At 45.5% G+C, this 19,916-nt stretch overlaps 4 protein-coding genes across 9 annotated transcripts; 2 read left to right on the top strand and 2 right to left on the bottom strand.

Annotated features, from left to right (window-relative positions):
* The first annotated feature begins 1,015 nt into the window (after window positions 1-1,015).
* On the top strand, window positions 1,016-4,562 carry dtx3 (deltex E3 ubiquitin ligase 3). 2 transcript variants are annotated; one of them, XM_087781990.1, is made up of 5 exons: window positions 1,016-1,937; window positions 2,011-2,202; window positions 2,598-3,397; window positions 3,640-3,857; window positions 3,928-4,562. In XM_087781990.1, exons 2-5 carry the CDS (start codon window positions 2,190-2,192, stop codon window positions 4,001-4,003), a joined length of 1,107 nt encoding a protein of 368 aa, XP_087638116.1. In that variant the 5' UTR covers window positions 1,016-1,937; window positions 2,011-2,189; the 3' UTR covers window positions 4,004-4,562. The 2 variants fall into 2 exon arrangements, with proteins under 2 accessions (XP_087638116.1, XP_087638117.1); XM_087781991.1 differs by having other exon boundaries at window positions 2,014-2,202.
* A 1,290-nt stretch (window positions 4,563-5,852) lies between these two features.
* LOC148059190 (rho-related GTP-binding protein Rho6-like) lies at window positions 5,853-8,071 on the bottom strand. Its single transcript, XM_087781116.1, has 5 exons — window positions 7,886-8,071; window positions 7,695-7,782; window positions 7,057-7,166; window positions 6,848-6,982; window positions 5,853-6,786 (listed from the first exon to the last, which is right to left on the bottom strand). The coding sequence occupies exons 1-5, from the start codon at window positions 8,003-8,005 to the stop codon at window positions 6,547-6,549; spliced, it is 693 nt and encodes a 230-aa protein (XP_087637242.1). The 5' UTR covers window positions 8,006-8,071; the 3' UTR covers window positions 5,853-6,546.
* Window positions 8,072-10,600: 2,529 nt separating this feature from the next.
* LOC148059191 (cell adhesion molecule CEACAM5-like) lies at window positions 10,601-18,439 on the top strand. 4 transcript variants are annotated; one of them, XM_087781381.1, is made up of 16 exons: window positions 10,601-10,898; window positions 10,964-11,002; window positions 11,180-11,455; window positions 11,773-12,057; window positions 12,158-12,430; window positions 13,456-13,740; window positions 13,841-14,113; window positions 14,904-15,188; window positions 15,289-15,561; window positions 15,935-16,231; window positions 16,292-16,564; window positions 16,727-16,841; window positions 17,027-17,187; window positions 17,337-17,438; window positions 17,509-17,628; window positions 17,846-17,992. In XM_087781381.1, the coding sequence occupies exons 1-16, from the start codon at window positions 10,874-10,876 to the stop codon at window positions 17,986-17,988; spliced, it is 3,225 nt and encodes a 1,074-aa protein (XP_087637507.1). In that variant the 5' UTR covers window positions 10,601-10,873; the 3' UTR covers window positions 17,989-17,992. The 4 variants fall into 4 exon arrangements, with proteins under 4 accessions (XP_087637507.1, XP_087637508.1, XP_087637506.1 ...); XM_087781380.1 differs by having other exon boundaries at window positions 10,602-10,898; window positions 10,961-11,002; window positions 17,846-18,439; XM_087781382.1 differs by lacking the exon at window positions 12,158-12,430 and having other exon boundaries at window positions 10,961-11,002.
* On the bottom strand, window positions 18,289-19,838 carry apobec2b (apolipoprotein B mRNA editing enzyme catalytic subunit 2b). 2 transcript variants are annotated; one of them, XM_087781386.1, is made up of 5 exons: window positions 19,434-19,838; window positions 18,944-19,118; window positions 18,531-18,879; window positions 18,421-18,463; window positions 18,289-18,356 (listed from the first exon to the last, which is right to left on the bottom strand). In XM_087781386.1, exons 1-3 carry the CDS (start codon window positions 19,718-19,720, stop codon window positions 18,532-18,534), a joined length of 810 nt encoding a protein of 269 aa, XP_087637512.1. In that variant the 5' UTR covers window positions 19,721-19,838; the 3' UTR covers window positions 18,289-18,356; window positions 18,421-18,463; window position 18,531. The 2 variants fall into 2 exon arrangements, with proteins under 2 accessions (XP_087637512.1, XP_087637511.1); XM_087781385.1 differs by having other exon boundaries at window positions 18,325-18,463; window positions 19,434-19,837.
* Between the last annotated feature and the right edge of the window lie 78 nt (window positions 19,839-19,916).

Genomic DNA, 19,916 nt, shown 5'->3' on the forward strand with positions numbered 1-19,916 from the left:
ACAGCGTTAATTGTAAGTACTAGCTCCATAGTAATAACACATATATTTAATTACAAACGTGTATCCTTTGTCACAAATAATTGTATAATAATTATAATTGTATTTTTGTGTATTAAGTTATACAATGTGTAGTACATTATAAAATAAATAACAACAAACAATTTCATAATAAGCTGTTTTATATAGTTGAAGAATTGCTTTGATTCAATGAAAAATTCCAATGAGAGAAAATTAAATGAAGGCTGCAGGTATATGTATAAAAAAAGATAATTAAAGCACTAAGGTACTCTACAATGAACTTTTTTTTTCCCACAACAAATACTGTTGTGTATTAGAACAAAAACATCCACGTTTGCAACTAGACTTTGGTCGGAAAAGAGCTTTTTGTGATGAGTTTAATTCTTTAGTGCAGAAAATGTGTTGCAACTTGTCACACAATGTCCTTCCTTATAAGGAAATATAAATAGTTCAGACGATAATTCATAAAAATAAAAATAAGAACAAGAACAAAGTTTCTATAAAAAGAAAGTACAAGATGACACAATCCAAGTATCACATATCATGATACTAAACTATCAACAAACTCACAAACAGGCTCAACAGGTTTTTCCAAATAAGAGCACAAACTGAGGTGAACTCAAATCCACAGCTGTTAACAAAAGTTATTGACACTAGTTTTGAAGAAAGTTAAAAAAGAAAAGTTGATTTTGACAGACCTTTCGAAAAGGTAACAGAAGAATCAGGCTAAAACACATTGACAGTGTCTTTTACCGTTTGAGATTTCAAATAAATAAATAAATGAAACTTTTAACTTAATGTGACACCCTTTAGACCAGGGGTGGGCAATGAAATTTTCTCTGGGGCCACATCTTATACTGTGACTGTTGTGAGGGGCCTTCAGTCCAAAGGCGCAAAGAGGTAAAATATGACAGAAAAACTTTGAAAAAACAAAGCAAGTAAGAATAGTAAATAAAGAAATATCAGCATAAAATAAACCTGAATGTGGCAAAACACTTTTATAAACCTTTCATGTAAAAGAAACTGATGGGAAAATAACTTTTCCCTCTAAAAATGAGGTCAATAATTTCGATGGGCAAGAAATATTAATAAAAGTAAAAACAAAAAAAACAGAAACGAAGGAAAATATCTATATATATTTAGAAATAATACAATACAAATTGTAAGCTGTCTGAAATAAAGTCTATGTTCTACTCTGACCTTTTGAGTCACTCTATGATATCTTCTTTGATCTATGTTCTTTATCTTTAGACTTAGATTGTATCATCTTGTTCTTTCTCTTGGTTTTTGTTCTTATTTTATTTTTGATTTATTTTTTATGAAAAAATGGCTGTATTTGCTGTGGCTAATTGGAAAAAAACAATTTCCTGAAGGAGACCTCCTGAGGGATCAATAAAGTTCTACCTAACCTTGCCTTACCTTGAGGGCCGCATGAATACAGTCAAAGGGCCCCGGGCCACACTTTGCCCAGGTGTGCTTTAGACAGTTATTATAAATTGAATATAAATTATGTTAAAAAAAACACTGAAATAAACTGCGCGTCACTTCTTGAAAATATCACATAAGTATAAAGTAGAAAAGAGAACATTTAGTTTTAAATTGAGTTGTTTTTTTTGGGGGGGAGGGGGGAGTTGGGGATGACGTCACAGCCCCGACGGGTCATGTTGTCAACATCTGTGAAGGTTCTGGTTTCCTAGCGTGTTAAAGCAGCTCCAACTCCAACTATGACGTGACGCGTCCCTGTGTTGCCAATAACAGCCGCCATTAGACGTGACGTCAGAGGAGCCTGTCATGACACGGTCGTTTTTGAACATTGATCGTCAGACGGAGGTCTCGGTTCAGGGTCCAGTCTGAGTCACACCAGAGCTCCGCGGGTACCAGACGCCAGCAGCAGGGACTACACGCGCCCGCACCACCAGGTGACTCGTCGGTTCGGTGTCGTGACGGATGGTAGCTCCTCGGCTATAAAGGCCTCCCTTTATCCCTTCCCAGCAGGTTTTAATCCGGGACCACAACACGATGCTGAATGTCGATGGGAAGACGTACCAAAGTCTGAGTTAATGTCGCGGGCTGGCGGGTGAGGTTTTGCGGGAGAGAAATGGCCGAGCGCGGAGCCGAAGCTCAGCCGTGTGTCCGCGTTCAACAGGACGAGTCCGCCATCGGAGGCATTTATGGGATCGAAAGGTAAAAGAAAAAAAAAATGGACTCAGCGAAGCTGTCTGTTTCCATGACAGACGCCTTTTCTGCTAGTCGGGATCTCTTTGTTTACAGTCACTGCAGCTGCTAACATCTGTCCGGGCGTGACGTCTTCAGGCTCCATCTTTTTGTTGTTAACTTCACCATCAAAGTCACACCTTGTCTTGTCGATCACAGCCGGGGCCCTGACATGATGTCAACAGGAACTTGATAACATGTTATTGATTAAAAGGAGTCCAGGTCACAGAGCGGTCTAGGTCATAAAGTAGACCCGCTTTGTGACCCTGACCAAGGGGGAGAGAGTGTTATCTTTTGACTCGAACCACTTGACTTTCTTTCTGTTGTGGTTTCTTCTGAGGACATGTTCGACTGTCTCCCTGCAGTTTCCTCTGAGGACATGAGCGTGCGTCCGGGCCAGGGCACAGATGAAGTTTTGGTGTCGCAGGCGGTCTGGGACTACCTGGCCACGTCCGGTAGGTCCCTCCTCGTCGACTTCCAGCACAGACAAGGGACGAGCGCCGGCATCGTGAGGCGGGGCGAGCGGGGCGGCTGCTGCGCCGTCCGGCTGCAGCCCGCCGCGCCCGGCCATAGGGGCGCCTCCGGCGCCGGGCCCTACGACACGCCGGTGTCCAGCGAGACCCGGAAGGCCTTCATTGACTTGTGCTGCTTGGCTCGCCAAGAGATGAGCAAGCAGGAGAGCGCCCACCGCAGGAAACGGGCGTTGCTGCCCAGCGTGGTGGACGCCGGCAGGGAGGGGAGCGCGCTGCAGCCCATCCCGGCGCCGCCGCGGCGATCCCAGAGGCAGCAGCAGCGCTACAGGCGGCCCACGGACGAGGAGCCCTGCCCTTTGCTGCAAGACCACTCCGCCAGGAAGGCGGCGGAGACGCCGATAAGCACTTTCGGAGAAGACGACTCCGGCACCTGTTCCATCTGCATGGGGGAGATGGTGGACAAGACCATGCTGGAACGCTGCGGCCATGCCTTCTGCCGCTCCTGCCTGGAACAGGCCTTCAAGGTCAAGAAGGCGTGTCCCGTGTGCCGGCTAGTCTACGGTCAGCTCGTCGGCAACCAGCCGGCCAACGGAACCATGATGGTGGAGCGGGACCCGGACCTGGAGCTGCCCGGACACGAAGGGTTCGGCTGCATTTGCATTATTTACAGCTTCCACCCCGGACTACAGGCGGTGAGTGTGCACCCACTTATTTATTCACCCACACACAGATTCCCCTACTCATTTAGTGACCCACTCTTCTGGTTCTGGGTCTACCACAGGTCTAGAGCTATAGTCTTATCACGTTGGGTTTGTCAGGAACCATCAGCAGGAAATAAAACAAAATTATAATCACTAACCAGATGAGAAGTTCTGATCCACCTGCTCCACCTCGCGGGGCACCATCCTTCACGTATGTCCCGAACTCTCCACAGCCGGAACATCCGAATCCCGGGGTGCGGTACCCGGGGACCGACCGAGTGGCCTACCTTCCCGACAGTCCGGAGGGAAACCGCGTGCTGGGCTTGCTGCGCCGGGCCTTCGAACAGCGCCTTATCTTCACCATCGGTACTTCCATGACCACGGGTCTACCGAACGTCATCACCTGGAACGACATTCATCACAAGACCTCCATCTTCGGCGGCCCTCGCTGGTGAGTCCCGAGGAAGTGGTTTTCGTGACACGTGAGTTCACCGGTTTTTTTTTTGGTTCCGTGTCCACAGTTTTGGCTTCCCGGACCCGACCTACCTGGTGCGTGTGACCGAGGAGCTTCGAGAGAAGGGCATCACGGCCGACTGACCCCCTCACAAACTCTACCAGGACTGGACCTTTCAGTGGATATTAACTGGACTACAGAAGAACCCGTCCGGCCAAACTGTAGACTTGCTTTCATTGATTTGCTTTTCCTTTGTCCCTTTTTTTGTCCCCTTCATCCCTGACGTGAGTCGGTCCGGCTCATGATGTCTCCCCACATGCTGGTCACATGGCCCGCGTCAATCATGTGTGACCAGCAGTCAGATGAATAAAGATGTCAATCATAAAAAAAGGGCAAACGAACCAAACATGAGGCACAAGCGTTTCTCATGCAGACCGATGTCGGCGTGCCTTGATTTGCGACATCATCGCGGCCCGTCTCACGGCCCGTGTGCTCGGCCCACTTTCAAAGCCTCATATGGACCCGCCCCCGAGCGCCACACGCAGACAGGATTGTAGTCGACTTATGTGCTAACTTTTTTCTATGCATCGTGCGGACGGGAGCGGAATCGTGGACTCGCTGGTGGGTTTACCTTTTGTAATGGTGTCAACAACAACAAAAAAAAAATGTACTTTTAATACTTGAATAAAGATTTATGTTTGAGTCTGGACCAGAGTCACTGTCCGGACCCCCCACAAGGATAATCGGACTTTAGTTGAAGAATGGAGGGTTGGGTTTTTTTTGTCAAGTCCTGAGGTCGCAGAGGTAGGAAAATAGTAGGAGACGAGAACATAGTTTGGAAGTGTATCAGTGCCATCGCAATACTGAATAGTTGAATTTATCGTTTCAAATGTTGAAAATATGTTCTCCCCGTGGTTTACTCCGGACACTCCGGTTTCCTCCCACAGTCCAAAAACATACAGAGGTTGATTGATAACTTCGGGAAATTGTCCATAGGTATGTGTGTGTATGATTGGTTGTCCGTCATTGTGTGTTTGTGTGTGCGCGACAGACTGGCATCCTGTCCAGGGTGTCCCCTGCCTCTCGCCCTATGATACTGGGATAGACTCTATACTGGGATAGACTCCAGTCTCTATGCCACGACCCCGGTAAGGGATAAAGCGGTAGACAATGAATGAATGAAATGTTTAAACTTAAATTTTATTTCATTTAATAAGCTTTGAACTACTTAATCAAAATGTTTTTAAAAATTATATTTATATATATATATTAAAAAAACATTTTTTTACAGACTTTTATATTCTTATTCCAATCATTCATAAATATTTTTCTAAATTTCGAATATTTTTTTATTGGTAGCCTTTTAAAATAATTTCATAATAGAGGAACGGCTACGAATTAAAAAATATAGAACATATTTTTATTGATTGGAATTAGTTTATCAAACTATGTGTAAAAGCAAATCATTGAAAACTTATATGATCCATTACAGTTACTCAATAAAAACAAGGCCAACTTTTCAATATAAACACCATTGAATTCAATTCAATCTTTAAACGTTCCGGTCGCACTGACATACGTCAGTAATACAGCTTCAAGAGACTCAAACCCTCGACCTTCTTGCTACACAAAAGGAGTGACCTGCTGTCACGAAACATTTGACACGAAGAGATGAAAATGACCTCCCTCCTCATTCAGTGGCTCCACAGACCCCGACTAATGCGAAGGACAAAGATTTGGCAGTAGATGGCCCACAACCCGCCAAATGGCAGGGATCGGTCTGTAAAGTTCCAGTGGACTGTGAAGATGCTGGTTTCCTTGAGGCTGCAGCAGAGTGGAGGGAACAATGACCACTCACCCTGCATGTTGTCCTTGTTAACTGGGACGCGCAGGCCCGACATCTTTGCCTCAGGTGTTCCGTTTGTGATCCCAGATATTTCCTGCGACTAGACTTCTAACAGAAGCTCACACACCAATCAAGGGGGACTCGGGTGAAAACTGCATTCTGGTTCTGGACCAGAAGTTTATTCAGGGCCAAGTTAAATAAACAAACAGCAGAAGTAAAGAACATGCAGGAGTTCAACCAGAACAGTCAGGGGGGGGCATGAGGATCGCAGGAAAACGAAGTCCTAAGAAAAACATTACTCCAAACACGCTCATGAAATCACAAACAGCAGGACCATCTGCACTGGTCTAAAAACTGTACCAGACTTCAGGATTCATCAAAGTCTATCGAACCACGTCTGAGAGGTCCAGCATTCCATTTGTCGGGAATACATGAGGGAGCAGAACAGGATTACCTTAGTCAGGTGGTCAAGTCAGGGAGGACCAAAACCCTGTTGGGGTCTAAACCCATATGTTAGTCTTGACCCGGTCCAGTCCTGGTTCCTCGTGGGAACAAACATTTCCTCTTCGTCTTGTTGCTACTCTTTTGGTTGTGTCGGGCCGGAGTTGTGGACGGATCGTCTGCCACCGTGTCCAGAATCAAGTTTTCTGCTAAAGGCTTTGGAGATCAGAAGAGTCTCTGACAGGGCAGACCATAGACCGGGAGCTTCCCCTACCGACAGGTGAGGAGGACGATGTTTCACAGTCGAGACAGAACAGAGGAAGACGACGCGGGGTCAGCAGAGAAGGTAGACCACCTTCTCTGGGTCCAAAGGGCTTATTATTAACAACAACGATCTCCTCACATGATGGAGCAGCTCTTGGTCTTCTCCTTCCTGAAGGAGGAGTTGATCGGATCGGACCTACCAGGAAGGAGTCTCTTCGAGAACCGGCGTCCAGGGCTCGACTTGTCCGTCGGCGCCACCTTGTTGACGCACGTCGACGCCGCAGTTCGGAACACGCTGTGGATGCTCTTCTCGGAGGTGAAGGCAGAACACTCCAGGTACGCGTCGGCCCTGAGCTGCCGGGCCAGCGCCACACCCTGGATGAGCGACAGGGTCAGATATTGTGAACCGGACCCGCTACAAGTTAGCATCTCTCACCTGCTCGCGCGTGACGGGACTCAGCTTCTGACCGGACAGTTCCATCAACGTGCACAGGTCCGTGCGGAGGTCCGTCTTGCAGCCGATCAGGAGGACGCGACTGGCGGGACAGAAGTCCAGAATCTCACTCTTCCACTAGGGGGAGCAATTAAAAGGGGGTGAGACCCAGCGGGGATGACGGGGCGCGGACACGGCTATAAGTCACTGACCTTCTTCTGGAGGCTGTCCAGAAGATCTGGACGACCGATGTCGAAGCACAGCAGGACGGCATCGGAGTCGCTGTAGCACAGGGGCCGAACGTTGTCGTAGTAGGGAGACCCTGGAAAGGACAACAAAGCTAATGCTCGCCCCAACAGTCGGGTGATGTCACTGCTGACCACACGCCTGGACCATGTGAAGGTGGTTTCAGAAGATGATGATGATGATGATGATGATGATGATAAGTCCCCTCAACAGAACCACTCACCGTGACAGAAGTGGGTCATAACTTATCAGGTCTGGAGTCTGAGTTCTAATCCTGAGGCATATGGAGGAGAATGCGGGTCAGCGGTGTTCCTGAAACAGGACGACCCACTTTTTTTTTTTTTTTTTACCAAGCAGCGGGTCCAGTGGTCCCCCAACAGAGTGGGATTAAGACCAGGATTTTTGGTCTGGTTCGGGTATTACGGTCACCACAGCCATGATTCTGAACAATGAGGTCAACTCCGGCTCGTGAAGAACCTGAACCCGGACCCTTAACACCAGGATCTCTGGTGGGGGTCAAAACCTCCCTACAGGAGTGGACTCCAGGTTGGAGGGTTACTGGTCCTCAGAATCTAGTTGGACTGATGCGTTCGGACGGACTCACCAGAGGTGTCCCACAGACTGAGCTCCACTCGCCGCTCCTCCAGGTCCAGACAGGTGGTGTAGTTCTCGAACACGGTGGGCACGTAGGTCTGAGGAACACATCCACCTTCATTCTCAATCACTCGAGGAAATAACAAGATGTTCGACGCGTCCATTTAAATGTACAAATGAAATCACGATGACGTCACGAACCTCTGGGTAGCAGTCTTTGACCAGAACCTGAAGCATCGCCGTCTTCCCGCACTGAACGTCTCCGACCAGAACCAGCTTACAGCGAACCAACAGCGACTGCGGGTCTCGTCTCTCCTTCATGCTGAAATCGAACCCGCACACGGTGAAGAGGGTTCGGTTCTGCAGCGGAACTGACCCAATGGATGAATGAACGTGTCACAGCAGAGCCCCTAACGGAGTAGCAGCGACCAATCAGAGGCGGCGGTGCGTAGAGGAGGCTGATTTCAAAGTAAAAGACGCGTCCGTTCGTATTGTTAGTCTTAATAACGACATTGTCGATAAACCCTTAAATTAAACACTATGATAAAACTGTTTAACTGGAGTACCCAGGAAAGACATCTAAGAAGTTTAAAACACAGTTCTTAGTGTCATTTCAAAATAAAAGCCTTTGAAACTGATGCTTATTGGAATATGACTTAAATTCATGATTTTGCCGAGATTATTTTTTAATTTAAACGCTATGATACCGATCCAGGGTTAAACTAGAGTAGCCCAAGAAGACACCCAGGAACATTGAGCTCAGTCGATTTTTTTTATTTCAAAATAAATGCCCTTTGAAGGTGGTGCTTTTTGCTAAATAAAGTGTAAGCATTAATAAGTAAGTAAGTAAGTCATTTTTATTTATATAGCGCTTTTCCAGACCAGGGTCACAAAGCGCTTAAACAATCAAAACAACACTCAAAAAAAAAATCTATATACTTTAAAGATCAAGATAATACCGAGAACAACACAGGAGTTCCAGAAAATCAAGGAAAAGCCTGAACAAATAGATAATAATAACGATATTTTCGATAAACCCTTAAATTGAACACCATTATAATACTCTAGTGCAGGGGTCGGGAACCTTTTTGACTCAGAGAGCCATGAAAGCAAAATATTTGGAAATTTATTTCAGTGAGAGCCATATAAATAATATTCAGATGTAAGAATCTGTGCTTGACACGAATTCAAGCCCTTTTCCTTTGTTCATCAAAATCAACAAAGAATTCAGACGGGTTCATCCCTTTCCATGCCTCCATTTCAATATGTCCATCATATTTAAATGAAGCACAAGACTAAAATTTCTCCATTTCTGTGATCATGAAAAAACAAAAACAAATGAAAACATGAATTCAAACTAACAGTTTATATTTGTTAATTTTAAACATGTCTGATATGAATCACACAAGTGGATTAATTAAATTTCAGATGAAGTTTAACGAGAATAAAACTGTTCATCAGTAACTTCACATCATCATCGCTTTGTCTGATCGTCTCTGACGTCATTAGAATGTGTGTCTCACCTGCACCTGTTTAACGTGTTTGTGTTTCTGCGTATTCATATTACATTCGTGAGATAAAGGTAATTTACAAATAGTCATCATGTGATGGTGTATTAATGCAAGTGTGTTTTAAGGACGCGATCACAAAAGGAAAACCAGCATTTGTTGCGCTTTCATTGAAACCTGCAGCTTAACTTTGATGGACCTGACGTCATGTTTCTGTGACTCTCGTAGAGAAGAACCTGAAGCGATCAAACGCGCATTATTTTGTTCGATATATTATTTAAAAAAAACAAGCTTATAATTCTATATCGTTTTTCTGAATTGCGTAAAATGACTGTCGCACGTTTTGCTCTTTTTATTCTCGATTCATATGATCTTTTCCGTGCGTTCAGTGGAAGAGGCAGGAGCTCTGATTGGCTGCTGTGCATGTCAATCAAATTTTCAACCAATCGGCACAATAACCATTTGATTGACATGCACAGCAGCCAATCAGAGCTCTCTTTACTATTTTCTTATATCATATTTTATTAAATCACGCGATCTACTCGCAACAGCTTCGATCGACGTATTGCCCACCCCTGAAACAAGTGATCATATTTTATGTTTTATCTGAAAAGCCGAAATCTGCGAGCCAGATGCACTCATCAAAAGAGCCATACCTGGCTCCCGAGCCATAGGTTCCCGACCCCTGATCTAGTGTTTAACTAGAGTACCCAGGAATGGAATCTAAAGAGTTTAAAACACAGTACAAAAGTGTCATTTCAAAATAAAAGCCCTTAAAAGTGATGCTTATTGGAATATTACTTCCTTACTTGCTGAGGAAACTTAAAATTGAACACTACGATCTCAAGACCTTTTTATTCGTGCAGGCTTTTCCTTGATTTTCAGAGACTTTTGTGTTTGTCTCGGTGTCTTGACCTTTTAAGTGTTTATTTTATTGGGAATTTTTTGATTGTTTAAGCGCTTTGTGACCCTGGTCTATAAAATCAATCTATAAATACTACTTACTTACTCTAGTGTTAAACTACAGTACCCCAATTACCACCAAAATTAGTCCAGATGTCATTTAAAACATCAAAGCCTTTAAAAAATGGTGATTATTGGCAAGTAAGGTGTATTATTTTGGAATGATATTGTCGAGAAACCCTAAAATAATCTCATTTAAATAATAAAAACAATTTCAATCAATAAAGTTTTTTTACCTTTACCTTTACCTTAAAAGTGGGGCCACTACAGTTGAACTGGAGTACCCTTAGAAGACACCCAGGAGCTTCAAACTCAGAAGTTAACATGAACCACCACTGTGCTGGAGATGAGGAAGTAAACACACTTCACAGCTCATCTCACTAAAGTCACATGATTAGAAAAAGCCAGTGAAATGAACAGATCAGCAGGGAGAAGTAGATGTGACTCGACTGGAACCTTCACAGATCGGTGTCCGATACTCCAGTTTCTCTACTTGACTGGAAGATGGGGCTGGGAGGAGGTGATCGTGCGGACGCATGTGCCACTCAGGGAGTGAAAGGTAGCTGGAGACAAATTCAAGCGTCAGTCAAAGCCTGGAGTGTTGACAGGAAGTGCAGCGCATCTCACTTTATGGTCGTGGTCTACCGACACGTTTCCTGTTGCTGTGAAGTCAGTTCGTCACTCTTCCTCGTCCTCTTGCCTGCACCTGCAGCTCAACATGTTCCATCTCTTCGTTTTCCTCAGTAAGTTCCTCAGAAAGTCTTCCCAGTGAACCTTTCTAAATGTAAGGTTCCGTCTCATTCAGCAGGTTTCACGGCCGTGTGTCGGAGTCAGGGGTTTGACAGAGGTGAGGACACCTCTTTTCTGACTCACACATTTAAGCTTCTTCACGCTAAACGACAACAGGAAGTAAAGCTGAAACTTTAGATTCTGCGTTTTCGTTTCGCAAAGAAAATGTATTTTCTGGTTAAAGAACTTTCACCACATGGTGGTCATGATGATATAGACTACTTCTGACCTGCAGGTCGGCCAGAGCTGGTGCTGAGAACATCAACTCCTGTCTTCAACTCGGAAATCCTGCAGTTTCACTGCAGGGTGGACGCTGGGCGTTCCAACTGGACCATCAACTGGTACCGAAATGGAGCGAAGATCGCTGGTTCCGACCCGATGTTAGGGGATTCCAACATGACGGTCCAAGCTGCCTCTCAGGAAGATTCTGGTAGATATTCTTGTGCAGTTGGTGACGGATCACCGTCCATGCCAATCAAACAGAGCCAAGATCTGCAGGTCCAAGTTCACAGTAAGTTCCTCTGGAATCATCGACAAAAGTCTTAAACTTTGACCCGGACACTCAAACACTGGAATATTAGGGGACAGTGTGTGTTACTGTGTATCAAATGAAGATGAATTGACTGTATATGACTCAGTTGAAAACGACTCGTTTGAAGATGACGCGTATGACTATTGAATACACAAGACTCGAGTTAGGATGACTATGCTTATGAAAACTCGACAGAGGAAGACTTGACTGAAGATGAATCTCCTGAGGATGAGTCAAATGAAGGTGACTTGACTAAGGAAGACTCGACTATTTTAACAATGTTGTGTTGGTTGCAGAGAAGCCAACGCCGAATCTCCAGGTTCTCTCCTGGGTGGAGGTGTTCCAGAAAGAGGTTGTGGTCCTCTTGTGTCAGGCAGACGTACAGGACTGGACCTTCATCTGGTTCAGAAATGATATCACTATTCAGGAGGACTCGGTGGTGTGGATGGAGGATGAAGGGTCTCTGCTCAACATCACATCAGTCACAAAGTCCCACCAAGGCAACTACACCTGTAAAGCTAAACATCCATCCAGAAACGTCCTCTCTGACATGAGCAACTCCACCACCGTCTACGTTCATGGTAAACCTTCTGTCATGGTTCACTTCAAGTAGTCTTTTCCTGGTCCAGCAGTGACCAAGATCTGATGCAGATCCACATTATGTCACCATCTACGTTTCAGAACAAACACCCACTGCCAGTCTGAGGCAGGATCCAGTTCTGACTCAAATGTATGTGGGAGAAAGTGTCACCTTTACTTGTAGCGTGGACACAGGCTCAGACTGGGACTATCTGTGGTTCAAAGACAAAGTTTCCCTTCCTGACAAACATGGACCACAGGTCACATTCGTCCTTGATCGAGACCACCAGGGACGGTACCAGTGCCAGGCCACCAGGGGACAGTACCAAATAACGCAGACGAGACTCAGCGGAAGGTTGAAGATTGAAGTTCTGGGTGAGTGATGTGTAGAAAATATATGTACGCAAGACGAAAACCTAACATATCAACAAGCAGAAGCTGTTATTCACACGTGAATGAGTGACGTACTATGAAGGACATTTGTGTTGCTGCTGATCAGATTCCTGAGCTAGAGTGCAGGAAAGTCTGGTCACTCAGGTTAACCAGTGAAGAGTGAGACATGTGGAAAGAGCGACACATGAATCAGCAAAACTTGAGGCATCGCACTTCCGTAATTCAGCCCATTTTTGTTGAAACAGGAAGTTGTGGTCGGGCATAATGAAGAGAAGGCGTCTGTGTGTCTATGTGCACTAGGTGTGTCTCGTCAAATCCTGTTTCAACTCTCTCGCCCTACTCATCACTGGCATCATCAACTCTTCCCTTAACCTGTGACACTGTCCCCCCCCCCCCCCCCCCACCACCACCACCTCTTAAGCTCGCTGCCATCACCCACCTCCTGAAGAAACCTGGTCTTGACTCTAATGACCACAACAGTTTTAGACCCATCTCCAACATCACATCATCTGAAAACTACTGGAAAGAGCCATCACAACTCAACTCAATACTTAGATCCTCTTCAATAATCTCTACGAAACATTCCAATCTGGCTTTCAAATCCACCCCAGCACTGAAACAGCTAGAATTAAAGTCAGAACTAACCTCTTCTCCAGGTTGTTTTCTTTAGTGTTTCTGAGTATCTTGTTTTTTATTTATGTATGTAATCCTAAGTCATTTTTATATATTTGTTTGTTTATTCAAAGCATCTTTGTGTATTAAGAAAAACACTATATACAACTTATGTATGTATTTTTATTTGTATTATCATTATTGTTATTATTATTAATAATGATGTATCTAATGGAGATGACTTGTCTGAAAATGACTCAACTGAAGATTAATCGTCCAAAAATGACTCGACTTTAAGTGACTAGACTGAAGGAGACTCAACTGAAGAAGACTCGACTGAAGATGACTCCAATCACGATTACTCGACTATTTTAACAATGTTGTGTTTGTTGCAGAGAAGCCAACGCCGAATCTCCAGGTTCTCTCCTGGGTCAAGGTGTTCCAGAAAGAGGTTGTGGTCCTCTTGTGTCAGGCAGACGTACAGGGCTGGACCTTCATCTGGTTCAGAAATGATATCCCTATTCAGAAGGACTCGGTGGTGTGGATGGAGGATAAAGGGTCTCTGCTCAACATCACATCAGTCACAAAGTCCCACCAAGGCAACTACACCTGTAAAGCTAAACATCCATCCAGAAACGTCCTCTCTGACATGAGCAACTCCACCACCGTCTACGTTCATGGTAAACCTTCTGTCATGGTTCACTTCAAGTAGTCTTTTCCTGGTCCAGCAGTGACCAAGATCTGATGCAGATCCACATTATGTCACCATCTACGTTTCAGAACAAACACCCACTGCCAGTCTGAGGCAGGATCCAGTTCTGACTCAAATGTACGTGGGAGAAAGTGTCACCTTTACTTGTAGCGTGGACACAGGCTCAGACTGGAAGTATCTGTGGTTCAAAGACGAAGTTTCCCTTCCTGACAAACGTGGACCCCAGCTCACATTCGTCCTTCATCGAGACCACCAGGGACAGTACCAGTGCCAGGCCACCAGGGGACAGAACCAAATAATGCAGACGAGACTCAGCGGAAAGTTGAAGATTGAAGTTCTGGGTGAGTGATGTGTAGAAAATATATGTACGCAAGACGATAACCTAACATGTCAACAAACAACAAGCTGTTCACACATGAATGAGTGACGTTCTATGAAAGACACTTTTATTGCTGCTGACAGATTCTTGAGCCAGAGCGCAGTAAGGTCTGGTCACTCAGGTTAACCAGTGAAGCAAGAGATGAGCAGGAGCCTCGAATGAATCAGCAAAACTCTAATGGTCGCCCGGTGACCACTTGAGTTATCCTTTCAAAGTTGTGTGGAGAAGAAAATTTCCAATAACAGCTTTACTTCAGTCATGACATTCAAAATTAAATGATCACATAAGGTGATGTCCCAGCAGTTGACATACGGTCCAGCAACTAACCCAAGAGTTTCTGCTCAGATGTTCTAACTGCAACTGTGCATCTGATGACCAAGAGTGACAGACAGAACACTTGTTCTTCCACCTCGCAAAGGTCTTGAACTGTGACCGAAGACTCAAACACTGGAATACAAGAGGACAATGCGTGTGCAACTGTATATCTAATGAAGATGAGGCCTCTGAAAACTAGTCAATTGAAGATGACTTCAGACGTGTATGAAGGGGACTTGACTGCAGGTGACTCGAGTAAAGATAACTTTGCTGAAGGAAACTAAGCTGGAGAAGACTGAACTAAAGACAACTCGACTGAAGATGACTTCACTGAAGGTGACTTGACGGTAGATGACTTCTCTGAAGGGGATTCAACTGAAGGTAAATACTCGACTAAGGAAGACTTGACTATTTTAACAATGTTGTGTTGGTTGCAGAGAAGCCAACGCCGAATCTCCAGGTTCTCTCCTGGGTGGAGGTGTTCCAGAAAGAGGTTGTGGTCCTCTTGTGTCAGGCAGACGTACAGGACTGGACCTTCATCTGGTTCAGAAATGAAATCCCTGTTCAGAAGGACTCGGTGGTGTGGATGAAGGATGACGGGTCTCTGCTCAACATCACATCAGTCACAAAGTCCCACCAAGGCATCTACACCTGTAAAGCTAAACATCCATCCAGAAACGTCCTCTCTGACATGAGCAACTCCACCACCGTCTACGTTCATGGTAAACCTTCTGTCATGGTTCACTTCAAGTAGTCTTTTCCTGGTCCAGCAGTGACCAAGATCTGATTCAGATCCAAACTATGTCACCATCTATATTTCAGAACAAACACCCACTGCCAGTCTGAGGAAGGATCCAGTTCTGACTCAAATGTACGTGGGAGAAAATGTCACCTTTACTTGTAGCGTGGACACAGGCTCAGACTGGGACTATCTGTGGTTCAAAGACGAAGTTCCCCATTCTGCCAAACGTGGACCCCAGCTCACATTCGTCCTTCATCGAGACCACCAGGGACAGTACCAGTGCCAGGCCACCAGGGGACTGAACCAAATAACGCTGACGAGACTCAGCAGAAAGTTGAAGACTGAAGTTCTGGGTGAGTGATACAATTTGGAGAAAATGTACGCATGACAAAATCCTAAAATGTGAACAACCTGAGCTGTTATTCACACCAGAGTGATTCATTACAAACTCAAGCTATTCATACATGAATGAGTGACGTACTATGAGAACAGTTTTGTTGCTGCTGAACAGATTCCTGAGCCAGAAGTGTAATAAAGTCTGGTCACTCAGGTTAACCAGTGAAGCGTGAGATGAGGAAGAGCAACAAATGAATAAGCGAAACATTAAGCATCGCACATTTTAAATTCAGACCATTTCTGTTGACACAGCTTTACTTCAGCCAGGAATGTTTACCGATCAGAGAAATGTCAAACGGTCCAGCAATTAACCCAAGAGTTTCTTCTCAGATGTTCCTAAACCCACAATGGATCTGATGACCGCCTGGCCAGACGTGTTCCCGACCGAGAGAGTGCAGTTGCGCTGCAATATAAAGGATAGTACCGGCTGGATCTTCTCGTGGGAAAAAGACAGTAGCCCTGTTACTGCTGGAGGAATGAGACACATCAACCTCAATGCAGGCGGATCAATTCTCTCCATCAGTTCAGCATCAGGCAATCACAAAGGGTCGTACTCGTGTCGTGGGAAGCTGCATGGGAGGTCAGTTAACACGACTCCAAGCACGGGCATCGGTCTGACGGTTTATAGTAAGTCAATCAGCTTATGACCTCAGCTTGGGTCAGGACACTGATATCCTCTTCTCTCAGAGACGCAGCCCACAGTCAGCCTGACCAGGCAGCCGGACTACCAGCGGATGTTCTTAGAAGATCCGATGACACTTAGCTGTCATGTGACCGACTCCAAGGGATGGATGTACATATGGTTCCGTGACAACAAGAAGTTAAACGAGAGAACAAGCTCCCTAATCATCCCACACCTCAAAAAAACAGACGCAGGGTCTTACACCTGCATGGCACAACGAGGAAGTGACACGGTATTAAAAACCGTTGAACACCCTGGAGTCCAGTTGACAGTGGAGGGTGAGTTTACAGTAGCATTTGAGCAGGTCTCTTAGGCACTAACTTCAAAGATCTGCTGAAGCTCTTTAGATCACTGACCCTCCCGAGATTCCATCCGTCTTCCAGCTGGAGCCACATGAATTTCCCCTTTTTTCTTATTCACCATTTTTCTTAACTCTGCAGCACGTCCGTTAGCAGTGGTCATCCTGTCCACCAGCTGGTCCGAGGTCTTTTCCACCGACAATCTGGTGCTGCTGTGCAAGATCGAGGAATCCACGGACCATTGGAATTATACCTGGTATGTCTTATGAGCCATTTAGTGTATATGTTTTTTTTAATGATGGTCGAGTGCTAGAAACAGATCTTTGCACAAAAGTAGATGCTTGTTTATTAATCGCAACATTCCCCCTCGTTCTTTACATGTTATTGCATTTTTGTTAGCGTCGCTGAATTATTAAATGCATATCGACTCTTATGTTCCAGGTACAAAGAAAAGGTGGAAATCAATCAGACGTTCAACTCCAGCAAACACATAGTCACTCCACAAAACAACCCGGATCAGGGCGAGTACACCTGCAGGGGACGCAAGACCTCCAGACCTGACTTCTCCTTGATGAGTGTCCCCTTCAAGACCAAGAACCTTCGTGAGTGTCCGACACGTGTTACTACAGTTGGACCAGAATAGAAATTGAAGAGTTGACTGGGTAGCTACAAGGATAGTTGTGGGTTCTCCCAGTGAGGTCTCCAACTGCTGATCCAGTCGGGTCTAGAACATTCTGCTCTCTCCCTCCAGTTCTGAAGAGACGAGTTCTTCTCTCCATCTCAGGATGTCTCTTCTTTAGTCTCATAGCCATTGTCCTGGGCTTCATCATTTACAAGGTTTTCCGAAAACCAGGTACGACCAAAACTGGTTTGCAAAGAGGATGGAGGGATCTGTTTCAAATCTGCTCATTATGTCCTAACAGTGCGAGAGGAGGCCAAGAAGGAGGAGGAGGACTTGTTTCTGACCATGGACCAGCTAAAGGATGGAGTTGCACCGTGTCAGCTCAAGGACTACGTCAGCAGCATAGACATCCCAGTCAAAGGTGAGCGACTCACATTGTGTTTCTTCGAGACACAGGTTTCCTGTATACACAAACATTTTTTCAAATCCAGGTGCATTTCAAGATGAGGTTTCATCAAACGCTTGTCAGAATATGGGGTTGAACAACTGTTGTACAACGATTTAAGTTCTTGACCAGACACTCTTGTGACCGAATCAAGTTTTTTGATTTGCATGTTGTTACCTTAATCACCTTTCAGCCGCTGAAGTAGACCAGAACGGCACCGGCTCTCCAGACACAGATCCCTTAACAATGACGTCGGAGGATCAGCCAGGTGAGACACCCACGTCCCTGTTTTGTCCAGAAGAACCAGAGGATGGCCTGCTGTCGTTCAGGCAGTGACGTTGTCACGCGTCAACTTTACTCCACGTTACAACTCATTTCACTGTTGTCAAGCTTCAGTTTTCAATGTATTGTGGACTCACAAATAAAAACACAGCTGGACTTTTTTATATTTTAATAAATGTTCTTCATCTCCCTTTGTGAAATAAGGCATTGCAGAGGGGTCACCTAGCATGTAGCACTCAGCGCTTAACAGCTTGTAACATTTGATAACCAATAAATAAATGTTTTTTCATCAGTCAAACTTAGAAATGTGTGATTCTTCAAAACACCTACTTCTCTGATAAGTCGTTTCCAACTGCCCTTTCTGTCAACTTTTGTCCAGCCATCGGACTGTCTGTCCATCCAACCGTTGACTGTTCGTCCATCTGTCCAACCATCAGACGGTCTGATCAGTTTTGTTTTCTCATTCTAAAAACTCCACTCTCTTACATCAAGTGACACAAATATGGTGCTGAGTATGTTCTGGCACCTCCTGTGACAACAATAAAGTCATTTAGAGCCCAGACCATAACCTGACTCAGCAGCAGAACTAGACTCACCTCACTGCAGGATCTGGGTCAGCTTGTCCTCATAGTAGTTGGAGTTCTCCTGACAGTCCTCCCACGGGCTGAAGGCCTCGTCCTCCTTCTCCACATACGTGTCCCACACCAGCTGGAAGTCAGCGGGCTTCATCACCCGCAGCTGGCAGCCGGATTGGACCAATATCTTCAGGGCCTGCGAGGTCACTGGATCCTCCCACTCAAAGACGCGTGAGCAGAAGATGTACAGCCGGAGTTTCCGGCGCTGCTGCAGGACTTTGGTCAGTTTGGTTGCGCACGTCACACAAGGACTGGATGACACGTACCAGGTGACCTCCAGGTCCTGGTCCGAGTCACTATTGGGCAAAACCTGAGACAGGAAAAAAAAGGAAAACGGTCAGCGATAAAAGGTCAGGGAGGATTACGGGACTCACCTGTTGGAAGAAGGCGTCCTCTGCGTGGGCAGTGGCATGCTCGTCCTCCATGTAGCCCCGCTCAGTCCTGCCCCCTGCAGAGTCTACTCGGTAGCACAGGAGCGTTTTGTTACGCCCAGATGAGTACTCAACGTTACGGAACTGGAACTTGAAGTAGAAGGGAGTCATCTGTTCGCTGAAACAAACACACCAACATGGGTTTTCCACCATCTGAGCATTCATTAAAATTAAGTGCTCTGTCCTGAAAAAAAGAACCTTGTTGGTATCCCTCACCTACCGGTTCCGTGTTGAGATCATTACCCTGTAATACTGACTAATTGAAAGTTCCTTGTCACCCGTGATGGTCAACGACAACAACTTTAAAAGTTTTTTATTTAAAAAAAAAATCAAAACTCTGCTCCGAGACTCTGCTGGATCAATAACTGAGAAGTAAAAACAGTTTTGCTCCATTCTCTTGTTCTACCTCAATAAACTTCTCCCTCAGACTCACCCTTTGACGACCTCGAACGGCGGCAGGTCTATAGGCTGGTAGGCTCCATTATCTTCATTGCTCTTTGATGTCGCTCCTTCACTCTCCTCACTCTTCTTCACCTCCTCCTCCATCTTCTGGGGTTCAGAACTTTTTACTGGTGTCTTGGGTTGCTTGTCGGGCTTCTTCACCTCCTCCTCCATCTTCTGGGGTTCAGAACTTTTTACTGGTGTCTTGGGTTGCTTGTCGGGCTTCTTTTCCTCCCCCTTCTTCTTCTTAACACCGATCCGGCTGCTTCTGTCGGCCATGACTGAGCAGGAGTGAGGCGGTGAGAGAAGATCCTAGATAAGGGCACTGCTGTGACGAGAATAGATCTATTGTTCAGAGTCAGAGAATCTTTGGCGATGGCGCCTCAACATTCCTTTTCTGTCGGTGATCCGAACGACAGTGTGATCGGTCCGGCTTCAGGTTCTGAGACTGGACTTGAAAAAAAGCATTTGGATA

The sequence above is a fragment of the Callionymus lyra genome, chromosome 19 (genome assembly GCF_982586985.1).
Source record: "Callionymus lyra chromosome 19, fCalLyr1.hap1.1, whole genome shotgun sequence".
Lineage (NCBI taxonomy): Eukaryota > Metazoa > Chordata > Actinopteri > Syngnathiformes > Callionymidae > Callionymus > Callionymus lyra.

Excerpts from the sequence above, each read along its gene's own strand:
- dtx3 (XM_087781990.1), top strand. Across the intron at positions 3,398-3,639 it reads TCCACCCCGGACTACAGGCG|CCGGAACATCCGAATCCCGG; the intron begins GTGAGTGTGCAC and ends AACTCTCCACAG. Across the intron at positions 3,858-3,927 it reads ATCTTCGGCGGCCCTCGCTG|TTTTGGCTTCCCGGACCCGA; the intron begins GTGAGTCCCGAG and ends CCGTGTCCACAG.
- LOC148059190 (XM_087781116.1), bottom strand. The coding sequence starts at position 8,005 with ATGAAGGAGAGACGAGACCCGCAGTCGCTGTTGGTTCGCTGTAAGCTG. Across the intron at positions 7,783-7,885 it reads TCAAAGACTGCTACCCAGAG|ACCTACGTGCCCACCGTGTT; the intron begins GTTCGTGACGTC and ends TGTGTTCCTCAG. Across the intron at positions 7,167-7,694 it reads CAGTCTGTGGGACACCTCTG|GGTCTCCCTACTACGACAAC; the intron begins GTGAGTCCGTCC and ends TGTCCTTTCCAG.
- LOC148059191 (XM_087781380.1), top strand. The coding sequence starts at position 10,874 with ATGTTCCATCTCTTCGTTTTCCTCA. Across the intron at positions 16,232-16,291 it reads CATCGGTCTGACGGTTTATA|AGACGCAGCCCACAGTCAGC; the intron begins GTAAGTCAATCA and ends CTCTTCTCTCAG. Across the intron at positions 17,629-17,845 it reads CATAGACATCCCAGTCAAAG|CCGCTGAAGTAGACCAGAAC; the intron begins GTGAGCGACTCA and ends ATCACCTTTCAG.
- apobec2b (XM_087781386.1), bottom strand. The coding sequence starts at position 19,720 with ATGGCCGACAGAAGCAGCCGGATCGGTGTTAAGAAGAAGAAGGGGGAG. Across the intron at positions 19,119-19,433 it reads CCGTTCGAGGTCGTCAAAGG|CGAACAGATGACTCCCTTCT; the intron begins GTGAGTCTGAGG and ends TGTTTGTTTCAG. Across the intron at positions 18,880-18,943 it reads AGGACGCCTTCTTCCAACAG|GTTTTGCCCAATAGTGACTC; the intron begins GTGAGTCCCGTA and ends TTCCTGTCTCAG.